Source organism: Balearica regulorum, chromosome 2, assembly GCF_011004875.1.
Source record: "Balearica regulorum gibbericeps isolate bBalReg1 chromosome 2, bBalReg1.pri, whole genome shotgun sequence".
Taxonomy (NCBI): Eukaryota; Metazoa; Chordata; class Aves; order Gruiformes; family Gruidae; genus Balearica; species Balearica regulorum.
The window spans coordinates 153260781-153286421 of NC_046185.1; the positions used below are offsets into that span (position 1 = coordinate 153260781).

At 38.0% G+C, this 25641-nt stretch overlaps 1 protein-coding gene across 6 annotated transcripts in view; it reads right to left on the reverse strand.

Moving 5' to 3' along the window:
- Positions 1 to 5847: 5847 nt before the first annotated feature.
- Positions 5848 to 25641, reverse strand: part of CUL2 (cullin 2) — a 54522-nt gene continuing 34728 nt past the window's right edge. For all 6 annotated transcript variants that reach the window (XM_075746552.1, XM_075746555.1, XM_075746554.1 and 3 more), the window contains 10 exons: positions 24351 to 24410; positions 23827 to 23955; positions 23633 to 23719; positions 22976 to 23128; positions 22518 to 22595; positions 20049 to 20115; positions 16517 to 16719; positions 13868 to 13969; positions 13045 to 13161; positions 5848 to 6460 (listed from right to left, as the gene is read on the reverse strand). In XM_075746552.1, the coding sequence (XP_075602667.1) occupies positions 6329 to 6460; positions 13045 to 13161; positions 13868 to 13969; positions 16517 to 16719; positions 20049 to 20115; positions 22518 to 22595; positions 22976 to 23128; positions 23633 to 23719; positions 23827 to 23955; positions 24351 to 24410 (1128 nt within the window). In that variant the 3' untranslated portion in view covers positions 5848 to 6328. The remainder of the gene's footprint in view (positions 6461 to 13044; positions 13162 to 13867; positions 13970 to 16516; positions 16720 to 20048; positions 20116 to 22517; positions 22596 to 22975; positions 23129 to 23632; positions 23720 to 23826; positions 23956 to 24350; positions 24411 to 25641) is intronic.

Consider the following 25641-nt stretch of genomic DNA (forward strand, 5'->3'; position numbering starts at 1 on the left):
ACCAGCTGCAATGGGCACATCTCTGATTCACCTCCATGACTCAGAATTTACGCAGTGCATGCTTTGTGGGTGTACATCTATTCCCTTCAATTTGTGGCTACAGCGAGGCTCAGATACATCATTGCCAGTACACTAAAACATGTGGCAGCAGACACCCACTTGGGGGAAGGGAAAGAATTTTACCTGGAATCGCTGAGACGAGGCTACAGGTGAGACTCACATGACTCATTTTCACAGCTTCAGACAGCAGTCAGGCAGAACATATGTGCAAATCCAAAAAGGTAGCTCTGAAAGCTTAATTTCCAAGTCTTTCTGAGTCCCCAGATGGTGAGATGGCCCCGAAACTTAAATGTTCACCTACTCATTCATTACCAGTAACTAGCTGTCCATAACCAGATCACTAGCTATCACTTAAGTCTATCACAGACATCAACAAACACAGAGGAGGAAGGTTGCATACAAAATTCTGGCCACTGCTGCTTTTCTTCTGCACTGAGAAGCGCATGGCTCATCTTTAGCGTACCAACACACTGACTGGAACCCACAGCCCCAGGGCCCACAGGAATATCTTCATCACGAAGTTACAGATCCCTTGTCCCAATTATTGTTTTTGAGTCCCTTGAACATCACAATGAAAATTACACAAAAAGCCTTGGGAAGCATGTAAGAGTTCATCCCTTTTGGCTGATTTACCTTCAAGCCAGTTTAAGTTTGTACACATCCAAGTGAGGTAATAGGCCTTGCTTGCCTTATTGGGCAAGACTGAGGGACTCCTGGTCAAGGAAAGAATGAAGACAGACTCATCAAAAAGGTCAGGGCTCCTATTTCTTGAATGCCCACAGGCATCACTACTTATGGTCTCTTTTTAAAACACAACAAACCCTGAAGAAAATGTGTGATGTGCTGGATCCCGTGCAGACAGACACACTAGATCAACCTCCAAAGCATCAGCAGACCGTTCATACCCTTCCACCGACAGTTTCATCTTGATTAGTTCTAGGCAGCACCTCACTCCATGGATCTCACCACTCTGAAGGAGCCAAATGCCTGCCTTTGCTTAAAACAAATCCCATGAAACATTCTGAATTGGCTTCAAATACACAGATGACTCATAATATCATGAAGTTTAGATATTTTTTTTTAATCCTCTCAAACTCAAGTTTTGAATTCTATTAAGCTGGTGGCCAGAAAGAAGAAAGGACAATGGACCTAAGTGTGGAGTTTTTAAGAAAACAGCCCCCAAGTACACTTTATGAAACTGAAACTGTTCAACATAATGTGAAAAACTTCCTGAGAAGTATTACCCTTTTTATCATATATACCTAGGAAGTTATAGATGATATAACCAACACTAAAAGACCGGCAAGAGGAACCTGCCAAGTTTCAAAACTGTCCTCAAGCCACTCCTCTTTAATAACTGTTGGCAGCTACAGTGCTACTGCTTGCAGCTTGCTGGAAAAAAAAGTTTGACATACATCAGAACCACCAGCTTCCACCAAAAGGTGATAATTACAGTGTTTACCATATGATTATGCTAAGAACAAGGCCTCTTTCAGATGAAAACACGCCTAACAATCTCCTTATGTATCCATTGCTCCTGTAAACACTAAAACATCAAACGTTTGGTTGGACAAGAGTCAGAATGAAAGAATCGGTGCCTTGGCCATACAGACATTGGGAGGTGCTTCATCCATCCTACTTTACATTCTGCAGTCCCAAAGTACATGGTTTTCTGTTCCTGGTATATAACACTACATCAGAAAAGATTAGGAGAGCAATATTTATAGAAACACCAGTGTATGATTTTATTTATCTCAGTGGAAGAGTGGAAGGAAGGACACACAAAGTTAGCATCAGTATAAAATACCAGAGGAGATTTCTGGCTTGTCCACAAGCTCTGGAAAGGGTTCATATACAGCAAGTTCACCAGTGGTTCAAGTGTAAAGTTCTTACGTGGTATTGTAATAGACTAGTAATGCACACACCCATTACTTCCCTCAGCTGAGGAGGAACAACTTACCAGTGTTAATGTCAAAGCAACCAAACAAGTGAGCATTTCAGTTTAACTTAAATCACTATTGACAGCTTTCAGTCACAAGGGTCATAAAGAGGGTGTAGAAATGAATGGTGGAAGTAATTCCCTCAACTACTAGAATTGTCTTCGGAGTGACTAACAATACCTTTTGTCTTGCCTCATACTACTTCTCAGATGCACATGCAAGAACAGACTTACTGGGGAGCTGTCAAGCCTGGTGCTGCCTGCTCCTGGGAGAGTTGATGGGATCAGCACCAACACATTGGCTAGGTCAAATGCATTGCTGCTTTGAATACTTTAGCACACTTCTTCCTCAACTGTGTGACAATTAATCATCAATACTGAACTAAATAGCAATCTTGTTAATCAACATAAGCATTTTTAAACTATTCAAAGATGAAGAACACAAAAATACAACTCCAATATTTCTAAAAGGGAGGCCAACTGGCCAGCCTCCTCATCTTCCTCTCTCCTTTTGCTGGCTATTATTTTCTTCCCTTATTGATGCAATTGTGAATTCTACAGAATGGAGACAATAAGAAATGCACATCCAAGCTACACGTGTCTAGTTACTTTTACTATCATATTTGTTCACCCTCCCTCTTTAAAACGACACACGCACATACTTGTGTTTAGCAAAGTCTTGCATTGTTTAGAATTATTATGCCCAATGTTTTGATCCTTCTTTAGCCTGACAACTTGCAAAAACTCGGTTTTGTTATCAGCTAGGAAGTGCAGTACAACTTACCGTAAGCGAGTAAGGGTAACTTCAGATTTGCGGTAAGATAAAATACTCAGTGCAAGAACAATTGCTTTTGGAGAATATGCTTTCATAGACTGTAATAACTTAGATTAAGTAACTCTAGGTACTTACCATATTTCTAAAGCATGGACAGTCTTAACATATTTGCCCTAGGGTACAAAGAATTTTTCTGCTCAAGAATCAATACTATGTTGTAAGAGTTGCTTTTCAAATTAACTTTTTTAAGGATAAGAAATGGCTAAGAATAGCTGTGAGATATCACTCTGCTGCTTATTCGGAAAAGTGATATACTCATTGAAAGGTTTCTTAAAAAGTAATGATATTCTTTGCTTTGAAAACTGTTTTCTCATGTTCTGGTGATTTAACTACATTTTATAGCTCCAGCAGCCCTGTACGTATGAGCACACTGAATACAGCAACGCATTTTTCTTTCCTAGAATGAGATAATCAATCTGAAGACAAATTAATACATCATAGAAATACATTTTCAGTTGACATAAGAATGATCAATAACACTCAATACTAGAGGTAAAATGCATTTTGATATTAGAAATGTATGAGATGTATGCAATAATGATGTTTCCGGACTCAGCTGTACAGCCCCCAATAAACTAGCAGGTCTATGTATGTTAAACTATACATGTTAACAGGCTTAGAATGAATATGTACAATTATACCAGTTTCTTCTAGTGAAAAATTAAACATGCATGGCATTTTTGGATCTCTTCTCTTTTTATAACTTGCCTCTCCTGTTGATGCCCATTAGCACTTTATATTTTGAGACAACACTTGCCAGATGTGTCAAGTTGCCAGGTTGTAGGCACTACACTACATGCTGCATTGCTGTGTGCCAGCAATGACTGCAGTGACCCAACCCAGCTAGAGAGGGCTCCATCTTTGCGCTACTTTTTTCCTTAGGGGGAAGGTGTGAGTTATAAAGTAGAATTCAAGGTGTTTCCCACCTATAGCCATGTTTCCCAAGAGGCACTGAAAAGACTGAGTCTCTGTATAATTACGGAAGACATTGTCTGGGGATGCCAACTGCCCTGAAATATATGAAAGTTTTTAACTCACTAAACGTGTTTCAACTCAGCAGCATGCTTATCTAAAAAACAAAATATTACTTTTGATGTTTTAGGTATGCAAAAATTCAGAGATAAGGTAATGCTAAAACCTTACAGGTTTGGGCTAGAGCAGTAAAGTTTTTGTTTTGTCTGTGAAGCGATTCTGAAAATAAATTTGTTAAGGCTTTTTCAAACTCAGTCTTAAAATTTTGCTACTGCAATATATATTTAAATAAAGCTTTTATTAACCCTTTTATGAAGAAACAAGCTTAAAATCTGTTGACTCATACACAAGTTACAAGATAAAACACATTTGTTTCCAGAAGCTTTGGTGTCACTTAGTGTGTTTTCTGGAGAAAGGATTTGATGATTCAATGTTCAGGCAACATTTTTTCTATTGCATCATAGACTATATCCTCTACTCTATTTTTTGTCATAAGTAGTAATGAATTACTTTTTGTAAAGAACAGAAATGTTTCACACTGAAATAGATTAAAAGTCACTCCAGTCAAAATCTATGCTAACGTGTCTCCTGTTTACTACACTTAGTGACACTGTAAGCACCTGCGCTGTCTCCCAACACACATACACAACTCAAAACTACCACTTCAGACAACGACCTACTGCATCATATTATGATCAATTAAAAAACCCCACTTCTTTAAGACATAAATCCATTTTAAAAAACCTAGATCTTAGTGCAGTGGGATAAAAACCCATAAATATGGAAGAAGCGTTCAGTGCCCTTCATTGTTTATTGCCCTTTATTCACCCTCAGCAAAATCCATGTAAGGAAAACATTTTACCACTTCTTGATGTGTTTCCTAGTTAACTATAGAAAGTTTACCATACCCTCCAGATAACATATGAATGTGATGCCACCTAAGAAATAAGAGACAGCAACAATCTGAGAGTCAGACAGAAGCCTTTCATACAGTGAAGAACTAGAAGAAGAAAACAGAAAGAAAAAGCTCCCCTCAAAAGGTTTCTTCCTTTAAAATTAATTTTTGATCTGTCAACTTTTAGTAGGTGATGAAATATCACACAACCTAAAAAATACTGCACATAATATATATCTACATATATATTTTTATATGCACACAAATAAAATTTGGCAAAAATAGAACATTTAAAGTTAATATTTATCCAGTCAATGATAATTGCAGGTGTAGCCATGAGGAAGCTCTTTTCTGCAGCAGGCATTCAGTGTGTTCACATGCTTAATGCTCTTAAACTCCCAATTACTTTCAGTGGTAGAGTCAGTACCTTTTAAAATTACACTTTGCTTATGTGAGAGTGAACAGTCACCATGCCATCCCTGATGAACAATGCAGGACATGAAATAGCCCATGGATTTCTTGTACCACCCAAATAGCCAGAAATCTAATTGGGGCAGAGGAAAACAAACTATGATAAATACATCCATATGAGTTAGGAGGGAAAACAAGGAAAAAAAACTAAACAGTATGGGATTTCAGGAAACAAACATAGGTAGCGATCCATGTAATGCTTCTACCCAATGCATTAGTGAAATACCATTTTTCAATTACCAGTCTGCTATATTCTTTCCCATTAACAGGGTGGTTTCAAAAGCTACTGAACTGTATCTTTGATGTTCATGATAACCATTCCTAACTCTTTGTGAGCTACACTACTTAAATCCCCTCAAACGTCTGTTTATTTTCTCTTGTAACATATTCTTACTGTGTGAGATTAGCAAACACAGAGTAGGCCTTCAGGCACTAAGACTGTAAGTTAGCCTAATCTCAAGAAAACAAGATGTGCACTTAACCATAAATATTTTTTTCTTATAATCACATCAAACATAACATACCTGGTATTCAGTTTTATATAAACTAGTTCTTACGACAGGTCTACTTCTGAGGTTATCCAAAACTTGATCACATAACATTATTTTTACTCTTCCAGGTCTGAATAATATTTACAGACATTAATGCTATATCCATTTCTACAATCATTCGAGACACATTATATAACTTTATTTTTTTATTTGACAAGCAGCAGTATCATGTTCGTCTTTTTTTTTTTTACATTTTAATGTAGATACAATTATTAGGTTATCTGTCATATTACAATATTTAGGTTTTTTGTTTTTGTTTTTTTACTTTGTCTTAAGATACATTAAAAAACATCAACTGCAAACGTGAAAGGGGAGGGGGGAAAAAAAAAAAAAGCATGGTACCCAACCAATTTTCCACATTTCAGCAATACCTCACTCATTCTTTTAGTAAAGTTTTAAGAAATGTCATAATGACATGAGCTTGAAATATCTATAGGCATTTTCATTGACGCTCATGACATGGCACTGGTGATGTTGTAAACAGCAGAAAAACAGGGGCTGCCAAGTGACCAATTATGGAGGCACAGGCCTGCCTCTTCCCACAGGAACACACCAAACAGTGACAGCAATGATCTCCTTACAATCATACCTGCAGGATAGCAACATCATGCTACATAACTGTATTCGTCTGCAGAGGCCTGGCTTCGCTCTATGTACTGTTTGTCTATCAGAACTTCAATACACTTCTTAATCATGCTGATACTTGGGTTAAACCTAGCTCTTGATTGGCTAATTACCTGCAAAATAAAGACATGGTTTTTGTGTTATTTTTATTTACAACAGTTATAAATGCTATAGAAATATTTGCTAAGGACTTTAAGGCAAATTCAGTATATTTTTTCTTTTAAAGACAGGATTAAACAAACCTGGAATAGTTCATTTATAGAAATCAACAAAGCTGCTCTACACATTAGTGTAAGGACACTTAAACTGACTGCTCAGCTCATTGATTCAGTTGTCTGCATGTTAACCACATCTCTTCAGTCCTCTTGCTTGCTTAATTTGTCACGGTACAAATGAAAATAAATGCTCAGGTTAAAAATTAATCTAATGTTAACACATTTCTTCACTTCACTATTATCACAAGTGAAAATTTTGTAAAATGGTATGTGCCTTTCCCTGCTGGCTTTGCTAACTGACTTCTCTCCCTGTACTAGGTCACTTTCACTTCTGTTTAGGTACTTTCATTGTTCTGCAGTATTCAATTTATGGACTCTCAAACTTTGTTTAAATTATGGCAGTCTTACTTGGAAATTAAATGCCTGAAGAATGTGTTAATTTTATTTTTCATAATAGTTTATACGATTCTGAGTCGTTAAATTTTACTTGATTGTATTTTTCAAAACTACCTCTAAAGCTGAATGGCATTTTCTTCTCATTCATCACCACTTTTGTTATCATCAAAAGATAGAGAAGATATTTTCATTTAATAAAGATTTGTGAAACCTGTGCTTTCTTTATAGCATTAAAAAGACATGTTTAGAAGACAGGGAGGCAGGTACATAGCAAATTACCAAAAAAATCTAAGTATTATAAGACGACCTTATTCATGCTTGAATAGCACAGTTTAAATATATTAAAAATGCAACCTATCCTCAGAGATTCTACTGCACTAGACAATCATATTTGCAAGAAAAAAACACCACTTTTTCAGAAAATTTGCTGAGAAGCCCTAGATGACATTTTTAATCACAAAAGACACAGCCTAAGTAGTAACCATTTTGTAAAGTTACAGTACTTCATTGCTGCTGTGGCTGGCAGGATATGAGATGTGAGCTGGATGCTCCATCTGGCTATGCTGGAACTTTGTAATATATAGTAAAATATTACTTATTGTAAAAACAAGTCTATGTATGCATTATGGAAGAAACTGCAGCTGTAGGCAAAACTTTAGATGTCTCTTAATAGTCCTCATTTTTGTTCATTCTCTTGTAGAAAACAGGAGGAAAAGGTGTGTAGTAACACAAAATGCATATCTATCAACTTGGAAAATTTTTCACATTTTACTTTTTTGGCCAACCTGCAGCAAAGATAATTACTATTACTTTCTCCTTTCTACTTCTTAGCAATAGTGAAGCAAACAAAAGACGCTCAAATGTCTCAATATATTTTTCCTGTAGTTTCTCATTTGTTCTGTAAAGAAACTGATTTTTCTTTCAGCTGTATTTCCTATTTTCTTCACAACTTCTCACAGCTGGCTTGGTCCCAGCTCTAGAGCTTGTTGGAGCCCTCTGTGAGCCAACAGAACTCACCAGGTAGAACTCACCCAGCAAAGCAAACAAAAAGCTCGAAAGACCAAGTTTTGTTGGGCTAGCAGCCAAGGGTCTGGTATGTTCCACAGCAGTACAAATAAGAAGAAACTTGGTGCTAACAAGCTAATACATCTGCTTGGATTTCACCTAACTTCAGCCCTACACTCAAAATGATTGTCATCATCATACTTCATATATTTACTTAGGACAAGGAGAACAAAAGATAGAATTTTGTATTGGTGGGGTGTTTTGGTTTTGTTTTTCTTTTATCAAAGATAATACAAATAAGAAGGATAGATAGAAATACCTGATGGTCAGAATAAAACAAACAAAAAAAAATAATCAGGGAATGACCACACTGACCTTTCCCTTTCACTACTCCCACTGACCTTATTGATTTTAAGGGAAAATCTACCCTGTCCTGTGACTTTAGCATGGAGCTAGAAGTAAAACTACCAGGGCATATATAAGGCAATTAACAATTCAGCAAAGACCATGTGCTGACATATACAGGTCTACCAAGGGTCCTGAGTATTTTCTCGGGAGACTTCACCCTAAATGAAATGTGTGGTGCTGTAGTATAACCGTTAGAATCAGAGCTAACTACATTAAGACTAGGAGTCTTTCAATCATATCTCTAACAACAGTATAACCCTGCACCTGTATCTCAGAAAAAAACATTAATGAGGCAAGAAAATATTAACCATCCATAGTAAGCAGACTTCCTTTCAAAAGATTCATTCTTCTTCCTCAAGAAGTCAGACTATAGATTTTAAGTGAATACATTATTTATGAGAATATAAACATCATGATGAAAGTAACAAGAACTATGTATATATGTCACCATAATTAGTAACAATATCAGAAACTAATGTTTTAAGAAATAAAAAGGCTCTTGACAGTAAATCAAATCTTACTACAAGGTTAGCAGGGAAAAAAAGGAAGTTGGACAACCAAGAAGTTAGTTATGCATACTCCAAAAGTTTAATAGAAGTGATGGTTATTCATTTTTAAAAAAAGGTCAGTTTAGTGAGAAAGCTGAGCATGTACAACTCAGAACCACCTGGCAGTTTGACCTTATTCATACAACATGAAGCAAAACAAGTTACTGAGCTCAATGCACACATAATTAGGTAAAATTTCCACTTAACATGAGGTTTTCATATTTGTGTTTAAGCATTAAGTATACAAAAGCCTGTCTCCCCACAATTTGCTTTAAAACCTGGCAATTAATTTCTGAAGTACCTAAGAAAATATCTGTATCATACGATCACAGAATGGTTTGGGTTCGAAGCAACCTTAAAGATCATCTAGTTCCAAGCCCCCTGCCATGGGCAGGGACACCCTCCACTAGACCAGGTTGCCCAAAGCCTCATCCAACTTGGCCTTGAACACTTCCAGGGAGGGGGCATCCACAGCTTCTGTGCCAGTGCCTCACCATCCTCACAGTGAAGATTTTCTTCCTTATATCTAATCTGAATCTCCCCCTCATTCAGCTTAAAGCCATTATCCTTTGTCCTGTCACTCCATGCCCTTGTAAAAAGTCCCTCTCCACATTTCTTGTAGTACCCTTCAGGTACTGGAAGGCTGCTATAAGGTCCCCCCGGAGCCTTCTCTTCTCCAGGCTGAACAACCCCAACTCTCTCAATCCGTCTTCACAGGAGAGGTGCTCCAGCCCTCTGATCATCTTCGTGGCCTTCTCTGGACTCGGTCCAACAGCTCCATGTCTTTCTTGTACTGGGGACCCCAGAGCTGGATACAGTACTCCCAGTGGAGTCTCACAAGAGCAGAGTAGAGGGGAAGAACCCCCTCCCTTGACTCGATGGTCACACTTGTTTTGATGCAGCCCAGGATGTGGTTGGCTTTCTGGGCTGCAAGTGCACATTGCTAGCTCATACTGAGCTACTCATCCACCAACACCCCCATGTCCTTCTCTTCAGGGCTGCTCTCAATCTATTCACCACCCAGCCTGTAGCTGTGTTTGGGCACAGTCTCACAGACCACAGGGAAGACACCTAACGTTTTAAAGAATCAAGCTCAGGTCCCAGTAACAGTTCAGCTAAGACAGCATGGAGACTGGCATAAATTAATTCAGACCTCAAAAAAGCAGGAAAATTTACCCCAATGGATTTTTGTATGACTTCACCTTACTGCTTGAGGTTTCACAATTGCTCATTTAAGGCTACATCAGGTCTCCACACTATATTACAGTGTAGATATCAATTATTTAGAAGTCTAGCCTTCAGTTTTAAATGCTCTAATCCACCTAGGATATAAGTAGTATTAAAAACTGAGAACTAACAGCTAAGTGACAAAGGATATGATTTTCAAAAGTGTCATAAATTTAGTTAAAAGTTAAGGTAAAAAAACCCAATACAGGTAGATGTGGCTGGTGATAAACAGAGCACCAACTTTACTCCCCACTCAGTTTTTAACCACGTAACAATCAAAATATTCACCTTTCATGCCAAAGTGAAAAAGTTCCTGATGTTAATAGACTGTACTAGTCTGCAAGAGTAAACTGCAGCAGAGGCATGTCAGTGCCTCCTGAGTTAAACAAAGGAAGAAGCAACCAGAAACAAAAATTTGTGATCTGTTCCACCCTTATAAACTGGTCTCAACCAAAGTAAACTGTGTTGGGTTTGTGTGGCAAGGTTTTGGTAGCTGGGGGGGGCTACAGGGGTGGCTTCTGTGAGAAGCTGCTAGAAGCTTCCCCCGTGTCTGATAGAGCCAATGCCAGCCGGCTCCAAGACGGACCCGCCGCTGGCCAAGGCCAAGCCCATCAGCGCCTCTGTGATAACATATTTAAGAAGGGGAAAAAACAGTTAGAGAGAGCTTTGGCAGCCAGAGAGAGGAGCGAGAAGATCTAAGACACTCTGCAGACACCCAGGCCAGAGAAGAAGGAGGGGCAGGAGGTGCTCCAGGTGCCAGAGCAGAGATCCCCCTGCAGCCCGTGGTGAAGACCATGGTGAAGCAGGCTGTCCCCCTGCAGCCCAGGGAGGAAGGATGAGGGGGTGTAGAGATTCCACCTGCAGCCCGTGGAGGACCCCACGCCAGAGCAGGTGGAGGCACCTGAAGGAGGCTGTGACCCTGTGGGAAGCCCACACTGGAGCAAGCTCCTGGCAGGACCTGTGGACCCGTGGAGAGAGGAGCCCACGCCAGGGCAGGTTTGCTGGCAGGACTTGTGACCCCGTGGGGGAGCCACGCTGGAGCAGTTTGTGAAGGACTGTCTCCAGCATGGAGTCCCTCTCATGGGAGCAGGGGAACGATGAGAGGAGTCCTCCCCCTGAGGAGGAAGAAGCGGCACAGACAACGTGTGATGAACTGACCGTAACCCCCATTCCCCGTCCCCCTGTGCCGCTGAGGGGGGAGGAGGTTGAAGCCGGGAGTGAAGTTGAGCCTGGGAAGATGGGAGGGGTGGGGGGAGGTGTTTTAAGATTTTGATTTTATTTCTCATCCCTCTACTCTGTTTTGCTTAGTAATAAATTAGATGAATTCCCTCTCTAAGTTCGGTCTGTTTTGCTCATGACGATAATTAGCGAGTGATCTCTCCCTGTCCTTATCTTGACCCACAAGCTTTTCATTATACCTTTTCTCCCCTGTCTAGAGAAGGAGGGGAGTGATAGAGCACCTCTGGTGGGCACCTGGCCCCCAGCCAGGGTCAACCCACCACAACAATCAAAATATTCACCTCTCATGCCAAAGTGAAAAAGTTCCTGATGTTAATAGACTGTACTAGTCTGCAAGAGCAAACTGCAGCAGAGGCATATCAGCACCTCCTGAGTTAAACAAAGGAAGAAGCAACCAGAAACAAAAATTTGTGATCTGTTCCACCCTTATAAACTGGTCTCAACCAAAGTATACTTTGAAGACTTTTTTGAAAAATTGGAGAGTAGGGAGAAAAATTTTCAAAGATAAAGCAGAGCTTGCCTACCATTTTCTAGTTTTAACCATAAATTCCTACAGGAATAATAATTGCACAGATGATTTAAGTAACAGGAAACCAAATAACCAAAGATTTTGAGAAGTAATCAGAATCTACACTGCCTCATCTTTTAGATATTCAAATATGCTTTCAGAGTGTTTGTGTACAAGCACTATTTCAACATCCAAAACCTTTAAGATGTCTCACATTGCAAGTTCCGGGTTTACAAGCTCTCTGTAGCTGCTTATTGTTTTTAAGAAGTAAAAATTAAGTGGTGGGTGTGGTAAACTGTTTCCTCCATCACCATAAGATAGAAAGTACACAGCAGATCTCAAAATGACTGAATGCCTCTCCACCTCCATGCTCAAAATGGTCCAATAAAGCAGTAATCTTTACTCCCTCTCCCACTGGTCTACTCTAAGGCTGTCCAGCAAGGCTCAGGAGACCCAAGAATGAATTAGACTGAAGAATGAACGCCTTGGAAGGCTAAGAATACTAAAACTGGGAACTGGTTGGTAGGAGCAAAGGTTAGGTTGGAATAAGAAATACAATTAGACAGGCAACCAGCACAGATGGGAAAGTGGGAGAAATGTGAAAGAAATAGCACTTCCTTCCCAGTCAGTCAGTGACAGTTCACAGATCATTAATCTAGAATCTAAAAATATCTAGACAACTGTACCACTTAACAGAAAAGAGAGATTAAGAAGTGCATGTCTACATACTCAGACAATTTTTTAAATTTAAGTCATGAATTAGAATAAGATCCAACTTCACGATTAGAGCTCAAAATTGGCTAGGTGCTTCTGTGGAAATTCCATACCTAGACTATCCATACTCAGGTTTTCAACTGAACTTATAGCTCTGGCAATGATTCTTGTAGGATATGGCATCTGTTGGCACAGAACCAGCCAACAGGAAAAAGCAAGCATGGAGGCACTTAATGCTTTCATGCTAAGACACATTTACAAGATTGAGGGATCACAGCCAGTTCTCCAGTACTGCAGTTCAAAGCAAACTCCAATGAAATTCTCACTAATTTCACTTAAGTATTAGTTTTGACACAGGGGAGTTTTGTGGTCAGATGTTATATCCCTATCCTGAAGATTTTCATCAACTCATGCTTAAGAAGAGGACTTTGCCTTACCTCCTGAATAAGAGCATTATGTCGCAACACTTTACGTGCTTTCATGATACGAACTATAGCAGCTTGAAGATACATTTTCCTGTCTTCATCTACAGCACTTCTAGTCTGTTCCATCTCCTGCAACATAGGAAGAACAGTAATGCTTAAAATACAGTAAGAATAAACACTTTATAAAAGTATCTTGAATCTATACTTTTTACTTTATTGAAAGCAGTCAATTAATACAAAAATCTAGGTGAAGTTCAATTCCAGGCAAAGTACTTCCATAAATCAAGAATACCAGGTTTCATAAAAAACAGCAGGAAAGTAGGAGAGAGACATCCAAACCAGCGCTTTTGCAACGGAGAAAGGCAGGCAGAATTTATTATAATGTATTGAGTTTGGCAGCACATACATCTCTTGTACAAAATCCTACGTCTTAGGAGATACAGAGGGAACACAGATTATCAACACTGGAGTTAAGTTTAGCTGACAAAGGACACAAAACCATAGGAAAACAGAGTTGATTGGTTCTGCTGTTCCTGGAATAAGATACTTTTAAAACCACTACCAACAAAAAGTGTCATTAAAGAAGAAGTTAATGTCAATCCCATTTTGTACAAGAGGAATAGCTCATTTATCATCTTCTTTCTTAGTCCCTATTCCATCTTCTCCTGCCTATATTTTAAGTACAAAAAAGTTTGCAGTGCTTAAGCTTTAAACTTAAACAATTTCTTTATGGTGATGTAAATCTTACACAGGGACCCTTACATCTGCTTATACCAAATTTTAGAAAAATAAGCTTCCTAAGCTGTTCAAGCTAGAAACATCAAGGAATACTTGCCTGTGGCGTGTCTTTCTGCATTGATGTAGTAATTTTAAATTTTGTTCGTTTACTGCTGAAGTTCATATTTAATGAAAATGTAGACTCTGCCTCTATATCTTCCTGCAATAAAGAATCTTTTTAAAAAAAGCCAGAAATGGAACCAGAAAATGATAATGATTTACTTTGAAAGTCACAGTTAGGGGCTTGCACACGTACAACATTTTCAGATTTGTAGTTGGAAATTCTAAAATGCCACTTGAAACAGGTCAAATTTTTAAGCTACGGTTTAACTAACCTAGAAAACAAGTTTATTTTAGAAAAAACGACAATGAACTCTGACATACATGAATTTTGTTAACAAGTCAATATGATTAAAGCAATTTCTGTTTTAATACTTCATCAGCTTATCCTAGTTGCAAACACTCTCCATTTAAACTCATTTTCTCCCTGCAAACAAAGTAGGATTTGCATTTATTTACGGCAGAACATCAAGAGAGAGGTGTTGCTTTCACAACTATTACTAATATTGCCTTCCAGAATTTAAGGAAAAACATCCAAGCATTTTGTTACGTTATAGCAAAAACAGTTGACAAGCTGCAACTTCTGCAGTTCCACATCGATCTGTACGTTTCTAATTTTTTCCTGTCAGAATCTCAGCTCTTTTCCACATGTAAAAGTCCATTTCTTTCAATAAATGGTAACTATTCCCTGCAGTCCAAACGCTTTTACATTCAGCTAACAGGATGACCTGACCAATCTTTGCAGTTTCCAGGCAAGAGCCTGTACAAGCGTTAGCAATTTCCAGCAGAATAGTTACTGGGCTTCTTAGACTTTGTAAACTTGCCAAACCACGATTGCCTCAAGCACAAATACTTTAGTAAACGCAGTCAATATTTATCTAAATATATACTCAAAACAATATTAATTCTAATTTTATGTTCTGCAACAAATATTCTTTATTATAATAATATAATATCCAGGCATAGTACAGAAAATTTAACATGAAAGGGCAAAGATCAACAGCTTTAGAAAATATAAGCCAACATTAAATTTTAGCATTATTCTGCTTACATCATTGAGTATAAACCAAAATAAATTGTGTGTTGTGCATCAAAAAGAAAGATTCTAATGAACCAATAAGGATTTTGCCAAAGGTTTTTTCTTTTTTTTCTTTTTCTCTTTCAAAAATACATCAAACAAATGAAAATAAACTACAACAGTTAATACACTGTGCTTTTCTGTGTGGCTCAGATACAAGTAGAGAGAAGTTAGTGTATTTAATTTCCCTGCTTAAGCCACTAAAGTTCACTGGCTTATTCAATAAGTAAGCTGACATACTGTCTACAGATCTGCTTTCACATTGCTGGATGGATTGCAAAGAAAACAGAATTAGTGGAGATGTTTGAATACAATAGCCTGGAAGTTAAAGAACCAGAAAATGCAGTGGTAAACATTAAAAAGTAAATGGGTTGGAAAGCTGTATTGTTCACTTTTCAGTGACATATGCTTAAAGAAACTGGGCAAACCTTATACAACAGGCATAAATAAATGTAAATCCTTAAAATAATGGGCAACTTTCTAAGATTATGAAAAATCTCACTGTTTTCTGTAATAGCTCCCAGTGTTATATTTCACCCATGGTTTAACAGACATCTTCCCAGCCACTGTTCCAACCTGAGCTCATTTCTAGATATTGGAAGCATGTCCTATGCTTCAGCCAAGCATCAGATCTTCCTTGTGATCTCACTTTCCATTTTCTAATATTTGCCTGGTTAAAAAAAAAAGCAGCTATCAGAGCAGCTTTGGATTTCTTCTTGTAAGCGAACAGCTTATCTCAGTTTGTTCTGCCTGATACTGTCTAAATAATGGGCTTTCTGGGCTAGCTGGAAGCACATGCTGAAGTCTGTATGGTAAGCACAGGCACTTCTGTAGTGTTTTGTACATAACAGACGTCTGTGCCCTTTGTTCTATGGGAAAAAGGGTAACTGGTTTCACGTAGGTCATACAGAAGTATGAGGCAGAGTCAGAAACTGAACCTGTATCAACCATTGCCTTAACCACATACAAAGCCCACATATTACTGGAATTCCATGAAACTCATGGAATGATAGAGTTTGGCAAATTGCAGCAAAGCTCTCACGCAAGCCCTCCTTGCTCCCTTTCCTCCTCCTTCCTCCTCCTGTAATCTATCATCAAGGAAGAACATGGTTGCTGTTAATTTCAGCCTCTTAATCCCACAAGTTTTTTTCTTTATTTTTTTATTTTTTAAGATCTCTGTAAGAGTCTTTCGTTTACTTCTCAAGCTCCTTCCCATGATTCAGTAAAACTCTGAAAGTGGTGTATTTAAATGAGTACTCCCCTCCAACAGCAGTGTGTCTAAAGGCATATGGATGAAATGCAACAGAAACAATAAACAGTCCTAGCATTATTACCTTCTCAGCATACCATGCTGTTATAGGCATAGAAAGCCCATATGACACAGACAGTCTACTTCCTCCTGTCTCTTTCCTTATAAATATAGATTTATAATGGTTCACAAGGGTCATAATACAGTTTAGGAGGAAAAAAAAAGCAATCAGCGAATTCTTTTATATTAAAAAAGCCCTCAAGAAATCTTAGAATCACAAGATGGAAAACACAAAACTTTTTTATATCATTACTGCATACCTTGTCTGAGTCATGGTTGATCATTTTGACATCAAGTAAGGATTTGATGGTTTTTGTCAGTTCCTTCTCATTCATTTGTGTACTATCCTGAAGCTCCTTGTAACTGACAGTTTCACTGTTGTTGAAGGCAAGCAACACTGCCATTTGGTATGTTGTGACCATGGCTACATAAGGTTTGCACAAATAATTCATTTTTACTTCACCTGTAAGAATACAAAGTGGTATTTTATAAACTGATGGAATGTGAAGAAAAGTCATCTGAAGCCTAACTACTAGAGCTCCTTGTACATTTCCAGACGCTCGATTCACAACTAAGTAGGTATTTAATACTTGGCATGGGAAGATGAAAACTGATGTTGTGAATTTACACATATAGGATGCGGTCTGCAACAGCAAACCCTCTGATTAACTACGAATACCAGAACAATAGTATTTTCAAGAAAAAAGGAAACCTGTGTTGAATTTGAATAATGTAATATAATTTATAGTAATAAAAAAAGGAAATTCTAAATAGCCTCAACACATTGCAATGCATAAACTTCAATTAGTAATAGCTTACAAAAGAATCACAGAATAGTGACTGCAGGAAAGTTGTTCCAAGGAAAGATTTAAAAACAAAATAAAAGACTTGTCCCGTAATTTTTTTTTTTTTTTTACAATATTCTTATATTCTTTAAATTCCCCTGAAATTTAACAAAAAAAAAAAGCACTGAAAAAATCTACCTCAAAGCAGATTCAGATTTTTCTGTGTGAAGGTGAGTGTGAGTTAATGGCAACCTTCTGTTATCAGAACTAAAATTTCATTACATTATATTACTGTATGCTAGTCTGGTTTTCACCTGCATGTAATATGTTTTGGTGCTCAGTTGTTAAAGCCTGATACTGAAAGCACTCGAAATAAAATACTGATACTTACTAAACTAAGCTACAATTTTATACATCTCTTCTATTTTTTTAACATTTATTTCTATATAGTAAACATAAACATAAGTGTGTATATATATGTATTTACTTAGATACTTACATATCTGAGTAAAATAGCATAATATGCATTCTTAAAATTATATAATAATCAACTAAGGGACATCTGATACTACAGAAACAATTCCAGGGCAATTGTTATTAACTCAGCAGTTCTGCAGTGCTGTTTTGTAGTTAACAACATACACCTCTAGTTTTACTTGGATTTAATAAAGCACAGATAACATACGCAAGTTTACAAATCTGCTTGGTAGAATACCATGGGACAAAGCCCTGGCAGGAAGAGGGGCCCAAGACAGCTGGCTAATATTCAAGGGTCACCTCCTCCAAGCTCAGGAGCAATGCATCCCAACAAAGAGGAAGTCAAGCAAAACCACCAAGAGGCCCCCATGGATGAACAAGGAGCTCCTGGGCAAAGTCAAACAAACAATGGAAGCCTACAGAGGGTGGAAGCAAGGGCAGGTAGCCTGGGAGAAATACAGAGAAACTCTCCGAGCAGCCAGGGAGCAGGTTAGGAAAGCCAAAGCCCTGATAGAAATTAGGCTGGCCAGGGATGTCAAGGACAACAGGAAAAGCTTCTATAGGTATGTTAGTGAGAAAAGGAGGATGAGGGAAAATGTGGGTCCCCTCCAGAATGAAACGGGTGACCTGGTTACCCAGGATATGGAGAAGGCTGAGGTACTCAATGACTTCTTTGCCTCAGTCTTCACTGGCAAATGCTTGAGCCACACTGCCCAGGTCCCAGAAGGCAGGGACCGGGAGAATGCAGAACCGCCCACTGTAGGAGAAGAGCAGGTTCGAGACTATCTGAGGAACCTGAAGGTGCACAAGTCCATGGGACCTGATGAGATGCATCCGCGGGTCTCGACGGAACTGGCGGATGAAGTGGCCAGGCCACTCGCCATCATATTTGAGAAGTCCTGACAGTCTGGTGAAGTTCCTGCCAACTGGAAAAGGGGAAACATAACCCCCATTTTTAAGAAGGGTAAAAAGGAAGACCCAGGGAACTACAGGCTGGTCAGTCTCACCTCCGTACCTGGCAAGATTATGGAGCAGACCCTCCTGGAGACTATGCTCAGGCACATGGAAAATAAGGAGGTGATCGGTGACAGCCAACACGGCTTCACTAGGGACAAATCGTGCCTGACAAACTTGGTCGCCTTCTATGATGGAGTTACAGCATCCATGGATAAGTAAAGGGCAACTGACGTCATCTACCTGGACTTGTGCAAGGCATTTGACACTGTCCCGCACGACATCCTTGTCTCTAAATTGGAGAGACATGGATTCGATGGATGGACCACGCAGTGGATAAGGAATTGGCTGGATGGTCACACTCAAAGAGTTGTGGTCAACGGCTCAATGTCCAAGTGGAGAACAGTGACGAGTGGTGTTCCTCAGGGGTCGGTACTGGGACCGGCACTGTTCAACATCTTTGTCGGCAACATGGACAGTGGGATCAAGTGCACCCTCAGCAAGTTTGCTGACGACACCAAGCTGTGTGGTGGGGTCAACACGCTGGAGGGAAGGGATGCCATCCAGAGGGACCTTGACAGGCTGGAGAGGTGGGCTGGTGTGAACCACGTGAAGTTCAAAAAGGCCAAGTGCAAGGTCGTGGGTCGGTGCAATCCCAAGCATGACTACAGGCTGGGTGAGGAATGGATTGAAAGCAGCCCTGAGGAGAAGAACTTGGGGGTATTGATTGATGAGAAGCTCACCATGAGCCGGCAGTGGGCGCTTGCAGCCCAGAAAGCCAACCACATCCTGGGCTGCATCAAAACAAGTGTGACCAGCAGGTCAAGGGAGGTGATCCTGCCCCTCTACTCCGCTCTTGTGAGACCCCACCTGCAGTACTGCATCCAGCTCTGGGGGCCCCAGTACAGGAGAGACATGGAGCTGTTGGAGCAACTCCAGAGGAGGGCCACGAAGCTGATCAGAGGGCTGCAGCACCTCTCCTGTGAGGACAGGCTGAAAGAGTTGGGATTGTTCAGCCTGGAGACGAGAAGGCTCCGGGGAGATATAATTGCTGCTTACCAGTACCTGAAGGGGCCTACAGGAAAGCTGGTGAGGGACTGTTTATCAGGGAGTGTAGTGACAGGACAAGGGGTAATGGGTTTAAGCTAAAGGAGGGCAGATTTAAATTAGATGTTGGAAAGAAATTCTTTACTGTGATGGTGGTGAGGTACTGGAACAGGTTGCCCAGAGAGGTTGTGGAGGCCCCATCCCTGGAAGTGTTTAAGGCCAGGTTGGATGGGGCTTTGGGCAACGTGGTCTAGCGGAGGGTGTCCCTGCCCATAGCAGGGGGGTTGGAACTAGATGATCTTTAAGGTCCCTTCCAACTCAAACCATTCCATGATTCTATGATTCTGTAAATGTAAATTTTGGAAATACTAAGCAGCAAATATTAAATTAATTTATAATGCAAAATAAGACAGTTGACTTTATATGCAACAATGTTCCAACTACAAAGTCTGTTGCCATTTGACAAGGACTTTTAACAAATAATTGTCAGTTGTACAGAGCATAACTTTAGCAAAGCACTTATTTTTACCTGTACAAAGATAATGTAACCAAGTAAGCTTCCTTCCACTAAAATGCTGGCTGTAAAATAATTCAAACTGCAAAACAAAATGAACTTCAATTAGTGACACATATAACTACTTAGAATAGTTTATCATTACACTACCATCCCACTGAAGAACTACTGCTTTTATGTTCACCATGCTGGATAAAAACATTGTAGATCAATTCATGACAGCATTTTCTTTTAGAAGATGGGTGATGACTGAACCATTTACTGAACTACTTGAACATATTAACATATCACTTGATGACTAAATCATAAAGATTGTTGACACATTCATACTCTCAAACCATAAAATGCTGTAGCTAAGCAGTGATAACTTTGATACCCTATTTAAAATAAATTCAGAAAAATCCATTTTACTGTTTTTGTTTTCGTTTTTTTTTAAACAACATCCTTCAAAAAACAAACTTTTAGTTAAAAGCTATTTCCCAGAGTCAGCTACACATTGACTTTCATGACGAATTGCATCTTACATTCCTGAACATATTTTTATGGGGAATTCCAAAAAGAGCAAGATTGAAAGCAGGCACAGTTTTTCCCACCTTCCAATTTGGGTTTCAGGCTACATACAACTACACAGTTTGCAAACATCTCAGAACCAAGAAGTGACTACAGATTCTCGAATTTCTGTTGAAGCCTTCCAAAACCTATTTTTGCAAAGAAGCACATATTTATGATTTAGGAAGTATCAGACTTGTGGCCTGTGATAAGAAAAAAAATCAAATTTGCAGAGAAGCAGCAAAATGATCTTATTCTCATATCATATATAATCCAACAATCCTGCCATTCCTGGAAACTAGCAAGTAATGGAGAGAGTATGGCTTGCAGATTAATCCTAATTTAAGGTCTAACTACTTTCTAGTAATGAGAAAAGCAGATTCACAGAACCTTTTCTTAAAATGGGATCAAACCTCCCTAAATTCCACGTGGCCAATACTGCATACACATCAATTTGGCTTACTCTGATTTGATCTGGCAACTCTGATTAACATCGAAGGAAAATACAAAAAGGGGGACTTTTGACCTCTGTAACAATCAGGTGTTTCTCCACCCACAAGCTCACATAGTATGAAAACCAGTACTTGTATACCATTCAAATAAATACATATTTATAGGAAGCTCCAGCAGTCTCAGAGCCTGAAAAAGCTGCTGAACAGTTTGCCCAGTTACAGAGGTACTCCCACACTTTGGGGTGCAACTGCAAAATGTTTTTTTCTAAATCCTGGCCAGAATCCTCAGAGAACTCTCTCTTTGTGGGTCTAATGATCAGATTTGATAGTAAAGACAGACATTGTCAATTTTTCAAAGACTCCCCAATGCCATGTTCTGTTTCCTCAGGGAATTATGAGTACAATTTATAGCATTAATTCCAGCTAGGTGAGACATAAGTAAGTTTCCTCCTTTAAACTGGCAAAGCAGTGAAGTTAGGTAAGCAACCCAGACTCTGAGCTACTTCTGATATGCAAGTCTAACAATTTTTCAACTGAGGCACAACTGACAAGACTCCTATTCTAAGACCACAAAGAGCAGCAAAATGTCATTAATCACCTTCTGTGGATCCCACAGTATGGGATGGAAACTATTATACTGCTAAAAGCAAATGCCACTTAATACAGCAGAAATAAAAGCAGAATAAATAGTTCTAATACTTGGTAATACATGAAAAAGCTCCTTCACCACAGAAACAGACATTTGCCATTATAATTTACATCAGATAGCAATTTAAGGTGTAAAAATTGCTTTAAAAATCTGTTATGTCCAATAATACAAATTTTTTTATTGCCTAGAATGTACTTCACCATTAAATACACTTTAGCAAAGATCAACACCCACATCCTGTATTTTAACACAAACATTGTGCAGGTAACATTTAGAATGCAATAATGTAATCAAAAGTATTAAAATATTCCACCTCTACAAAGCAGAAATAATCACATAAAAAGTGAATATCTGGTCAAAGTAGAACCTTTACTGCCTTGAGAATTCGTAAAATTATCTTTAAAGAAGTTTGCATGAAGCTTGATTTTGAATGGCTCCTGTGAAATATGGGACAAGAAACTGTATCTGCTTTTTAATCTGCTATTCAATCTGTTCAGACTTAATATTAGAAACAAAATCTTTCATCTAAATGTTAGGAATTGGTTTTAAAACTAAGAATCAACCCAATTCATTTGATTGCATTTATTAGCATCCCGCTCATCAATCACAAATTATAGGAGAGAGATGTGAAAAATAAAGAAAAGGTATGCAAACAGACGCAGAAATTCAGTGTGCCATTTGGGTGACCCAAATTTCATATGGACTGAAAGAGGATAGTCATGATTTACAAACAACATGCAGCATCTCAGGTTTTTCTCTGTTAGAGTGATGGTCTTTCATTTAGAGTTATTTTACATTCTCCACATGTTTACAAGAAGCCACCTACTAACCTACCATCTGTACACTTTTTTCCAGTTCCTGAGGAATTGCAAATGTAGAAGAAGGAGCCTGAGTTAGAGGCCATGCACCAGCCTAAAGGTATCACAAAAAATAAAAGCATTAACATTCTCATACAACATATACATTAAGCAAAAAATAACACTATTAAACAGATCTACAGTGTATATTATGCCATAGGACATTCGATTGACACCAAAAGTTTTACTGCTCATTATGCATGCCCTGCTGAGGGATTAATACAAGACAGAACACAAGGTATTTTACATCATTATTGTTCAGTGTGTTAGAGGGTTAATTTTAAAAAGAAACATTAGGAAAATAAATTATTCCACAATGATCGCAACATGTTAGTTTCCATATGAGAAGTATTCAGTTAGAAAAATTGTTCACTTGTTATCAAAACATAAAAATTAAGTACAAATAACTTAATAGTAATAAACATACATTAGTACCTGTAGAACATATATTTGAAAACTAATTCCCAAATCTATAATCGTGTCCTGGTTTTTGATAAAGTTGTTGAATTTATTGTTGAGATCAGCACTAACACTCATGTCTGTATACATTCGATGGAGCTTGCTGGTAAATTCATAACCACAGGCTTGCTGTGAAGAAATATTGTAACAGGTTACACAGTGAAAGAAGTATTTATTAAATAAGTTATGTACATTCACTACTAAAATATGAAAATCTAGTTGTTATAATATTTACAGAGAACACTAGTTACAGTAGAAAACAGACATTATAAAAGAAAATTATCTGATTTATCTTAGTTTCACTTTCTATACATTGATTTATATGAACAATGTTATTTTATAAAATGGAAAGATAGAGCTAGTTTATGAAAGTCCTTGGTACGTCTATAATGTAAATATAAATTATTTGGACACACTTAATAGAACTACCCAAAACTTCATAAAAATCTCAAATGCCTAGGCGATACTTGGCCATATATCTTTCACAGACTACCAAGAAATTAGTTTTTCCTTTCAGCTATTGGAAACAGGATCTACTGATTGCTAAGTTCTCCCTGGCACCCTCTGCTGCTCCCTCTCAATATTACATGCTCCTATGTTAGTTTATTCTGCATTAGAAGAATACTACATTACCTTTAGTTTATTAATCATGGCTTCTTCAGAATCCATAGACATAGACAAACCATGAATTAATCTTTTTGCCAACATTCTGGCATAGAACTGCACAAAAAACCAAAACAGATATGAGGATTTTTAAAAGCATAACCACATTCTTCAAGTATACTTTAAATATAACATTTTAACATTTACTGAATATCAAAAGTTACCTTTTGGAATACGTCTTTGTCATCAATGTATTTGAAAACAGTAATGAAACTTGTAAGTTTGTCTTCTACTTCATTCTCTGTCATTCCTTTTGCTGATTTCTTCAACAAGTTGTCACAGTACTTGGCCAGCTCAAGTTAAAAAAAAGAAAAAAACAAACCCAAACCTACTTGTCAAGCTTGAGAACAAATGTATGCCAAGTTATTCCAAACTTCTCTATAAAAGTTAAAGCATGAAATAAGTCACAGTCTACAGCCTCATGTTCTATTGCAAGGGCCGCATTCATAGGTAAACAATACATACTACATCCACAGAAAATACAAATTCTCTATCAAAAATTACAAATGCACCAATTTCACATTCCCACAAAATGTGTGTGCAGGTTATGTTATTTATTACCACCGAAATACACATATGAGGCTGATTCAACGTGAGAAATGGATACTCATGTGAAGGACTCTATGACAACTCATTTGACAGTTATAAAGAAGTATTATTCCTGTCTACAGTAATATATATCACTTACCAACTCAGGTGCTTTGCAGATCGACTTGGGCTCCCTATAGTTAACTACTGATGTCAAAGCCTACACAGGAACATAGAGCAAAGAGAAAAAATGTAAATGACTTAAAACTTTTTCTTTTATGAAATTTGAAGAAAGCAAAAAATGTTCAGGGCAAAGACCATCTGAGACCCTATAAAACCGAACTTTTGTGTCAAAAAGGGATCAAAAAAGAAACAATGAATAAAAGAGTTTGAAAAACTGTTCTTTCAGAATTTCTGCACTGAACATTTTTAAGTTGAGATTTAAGTAAAAGTGTAAAGAGTACAGGAACAGAACTTAATTGCAGAAAGCAGGAGAATAAATTAAGTTCCGATTAGAAACTTAAATGTAAAAGTGTGAAGGTTTTGGTATACAGCAGTAAGTATGGTCCAAAAGTATGGATGGAAAGAAACTGAGAAGAACCTGCAGATGAAGCAGATTTGAGCAGCAGCACATCATAAGCAGCTTGAGCTGAAAAACATACATGGTGTGGTCACAACAGTAAGAAAGGAAAGATCTTTTGGTTATTGGATTTTTTGAGGACACTAAAGAGGAGAAAAATTATTTTTGATAGTGGAAGTTCAAAGCAGTGCAGTACAAAAAATACGGTAGCTTAAGAAAACCTGAATATGATGAAAATGAAAAGGAAGGAGATAACAGCAGTGTAGAATGGAAAATTGTACACAAAGACATCAGAATCATCAAGATTAATTTCTAAACTACATATCACAATTAAATTAACATTTTAAACTAATACTGAGCCAAAAATATTGCATTACCATAGTTCCTAGGAATTACAGTTCCTTCTATGGAAGGAGAACATTATTATTGTTATTATTATAAAGAAGAACTGAGAAGCAACTCTTTTGTACAATGCATTGACATTCCAATATATGACAATAGGTCCCTAGAATCCCTGTGAGAAAGGAATGCATGACTTGGCAAGAAACATGAAACTTTTTGAAGTTTAGAGCACTCTTCTGCAATAATACTGGAGGTAACAACAGAAGTTTTGATATCCACCATGAAAAACTGACAGCAGATAAAGATTTTAAGTATTTATTATAGTAAAGATCACTGAAGTGAAGAATTTATGTATTTAAGGAAAAAGTACATTGTCTATGTGCCAGCAAATGTAGTTGTAAATCTTGTATTACTCCACCTTCTGGTATATGGCATGAATTGCAATTGAGACAGCTGTATTAGGGTATTAAGATAAGCATTTGTTTTAAAATACTAAAGAATTATTTTCTCAGTATCACAAATACTGATG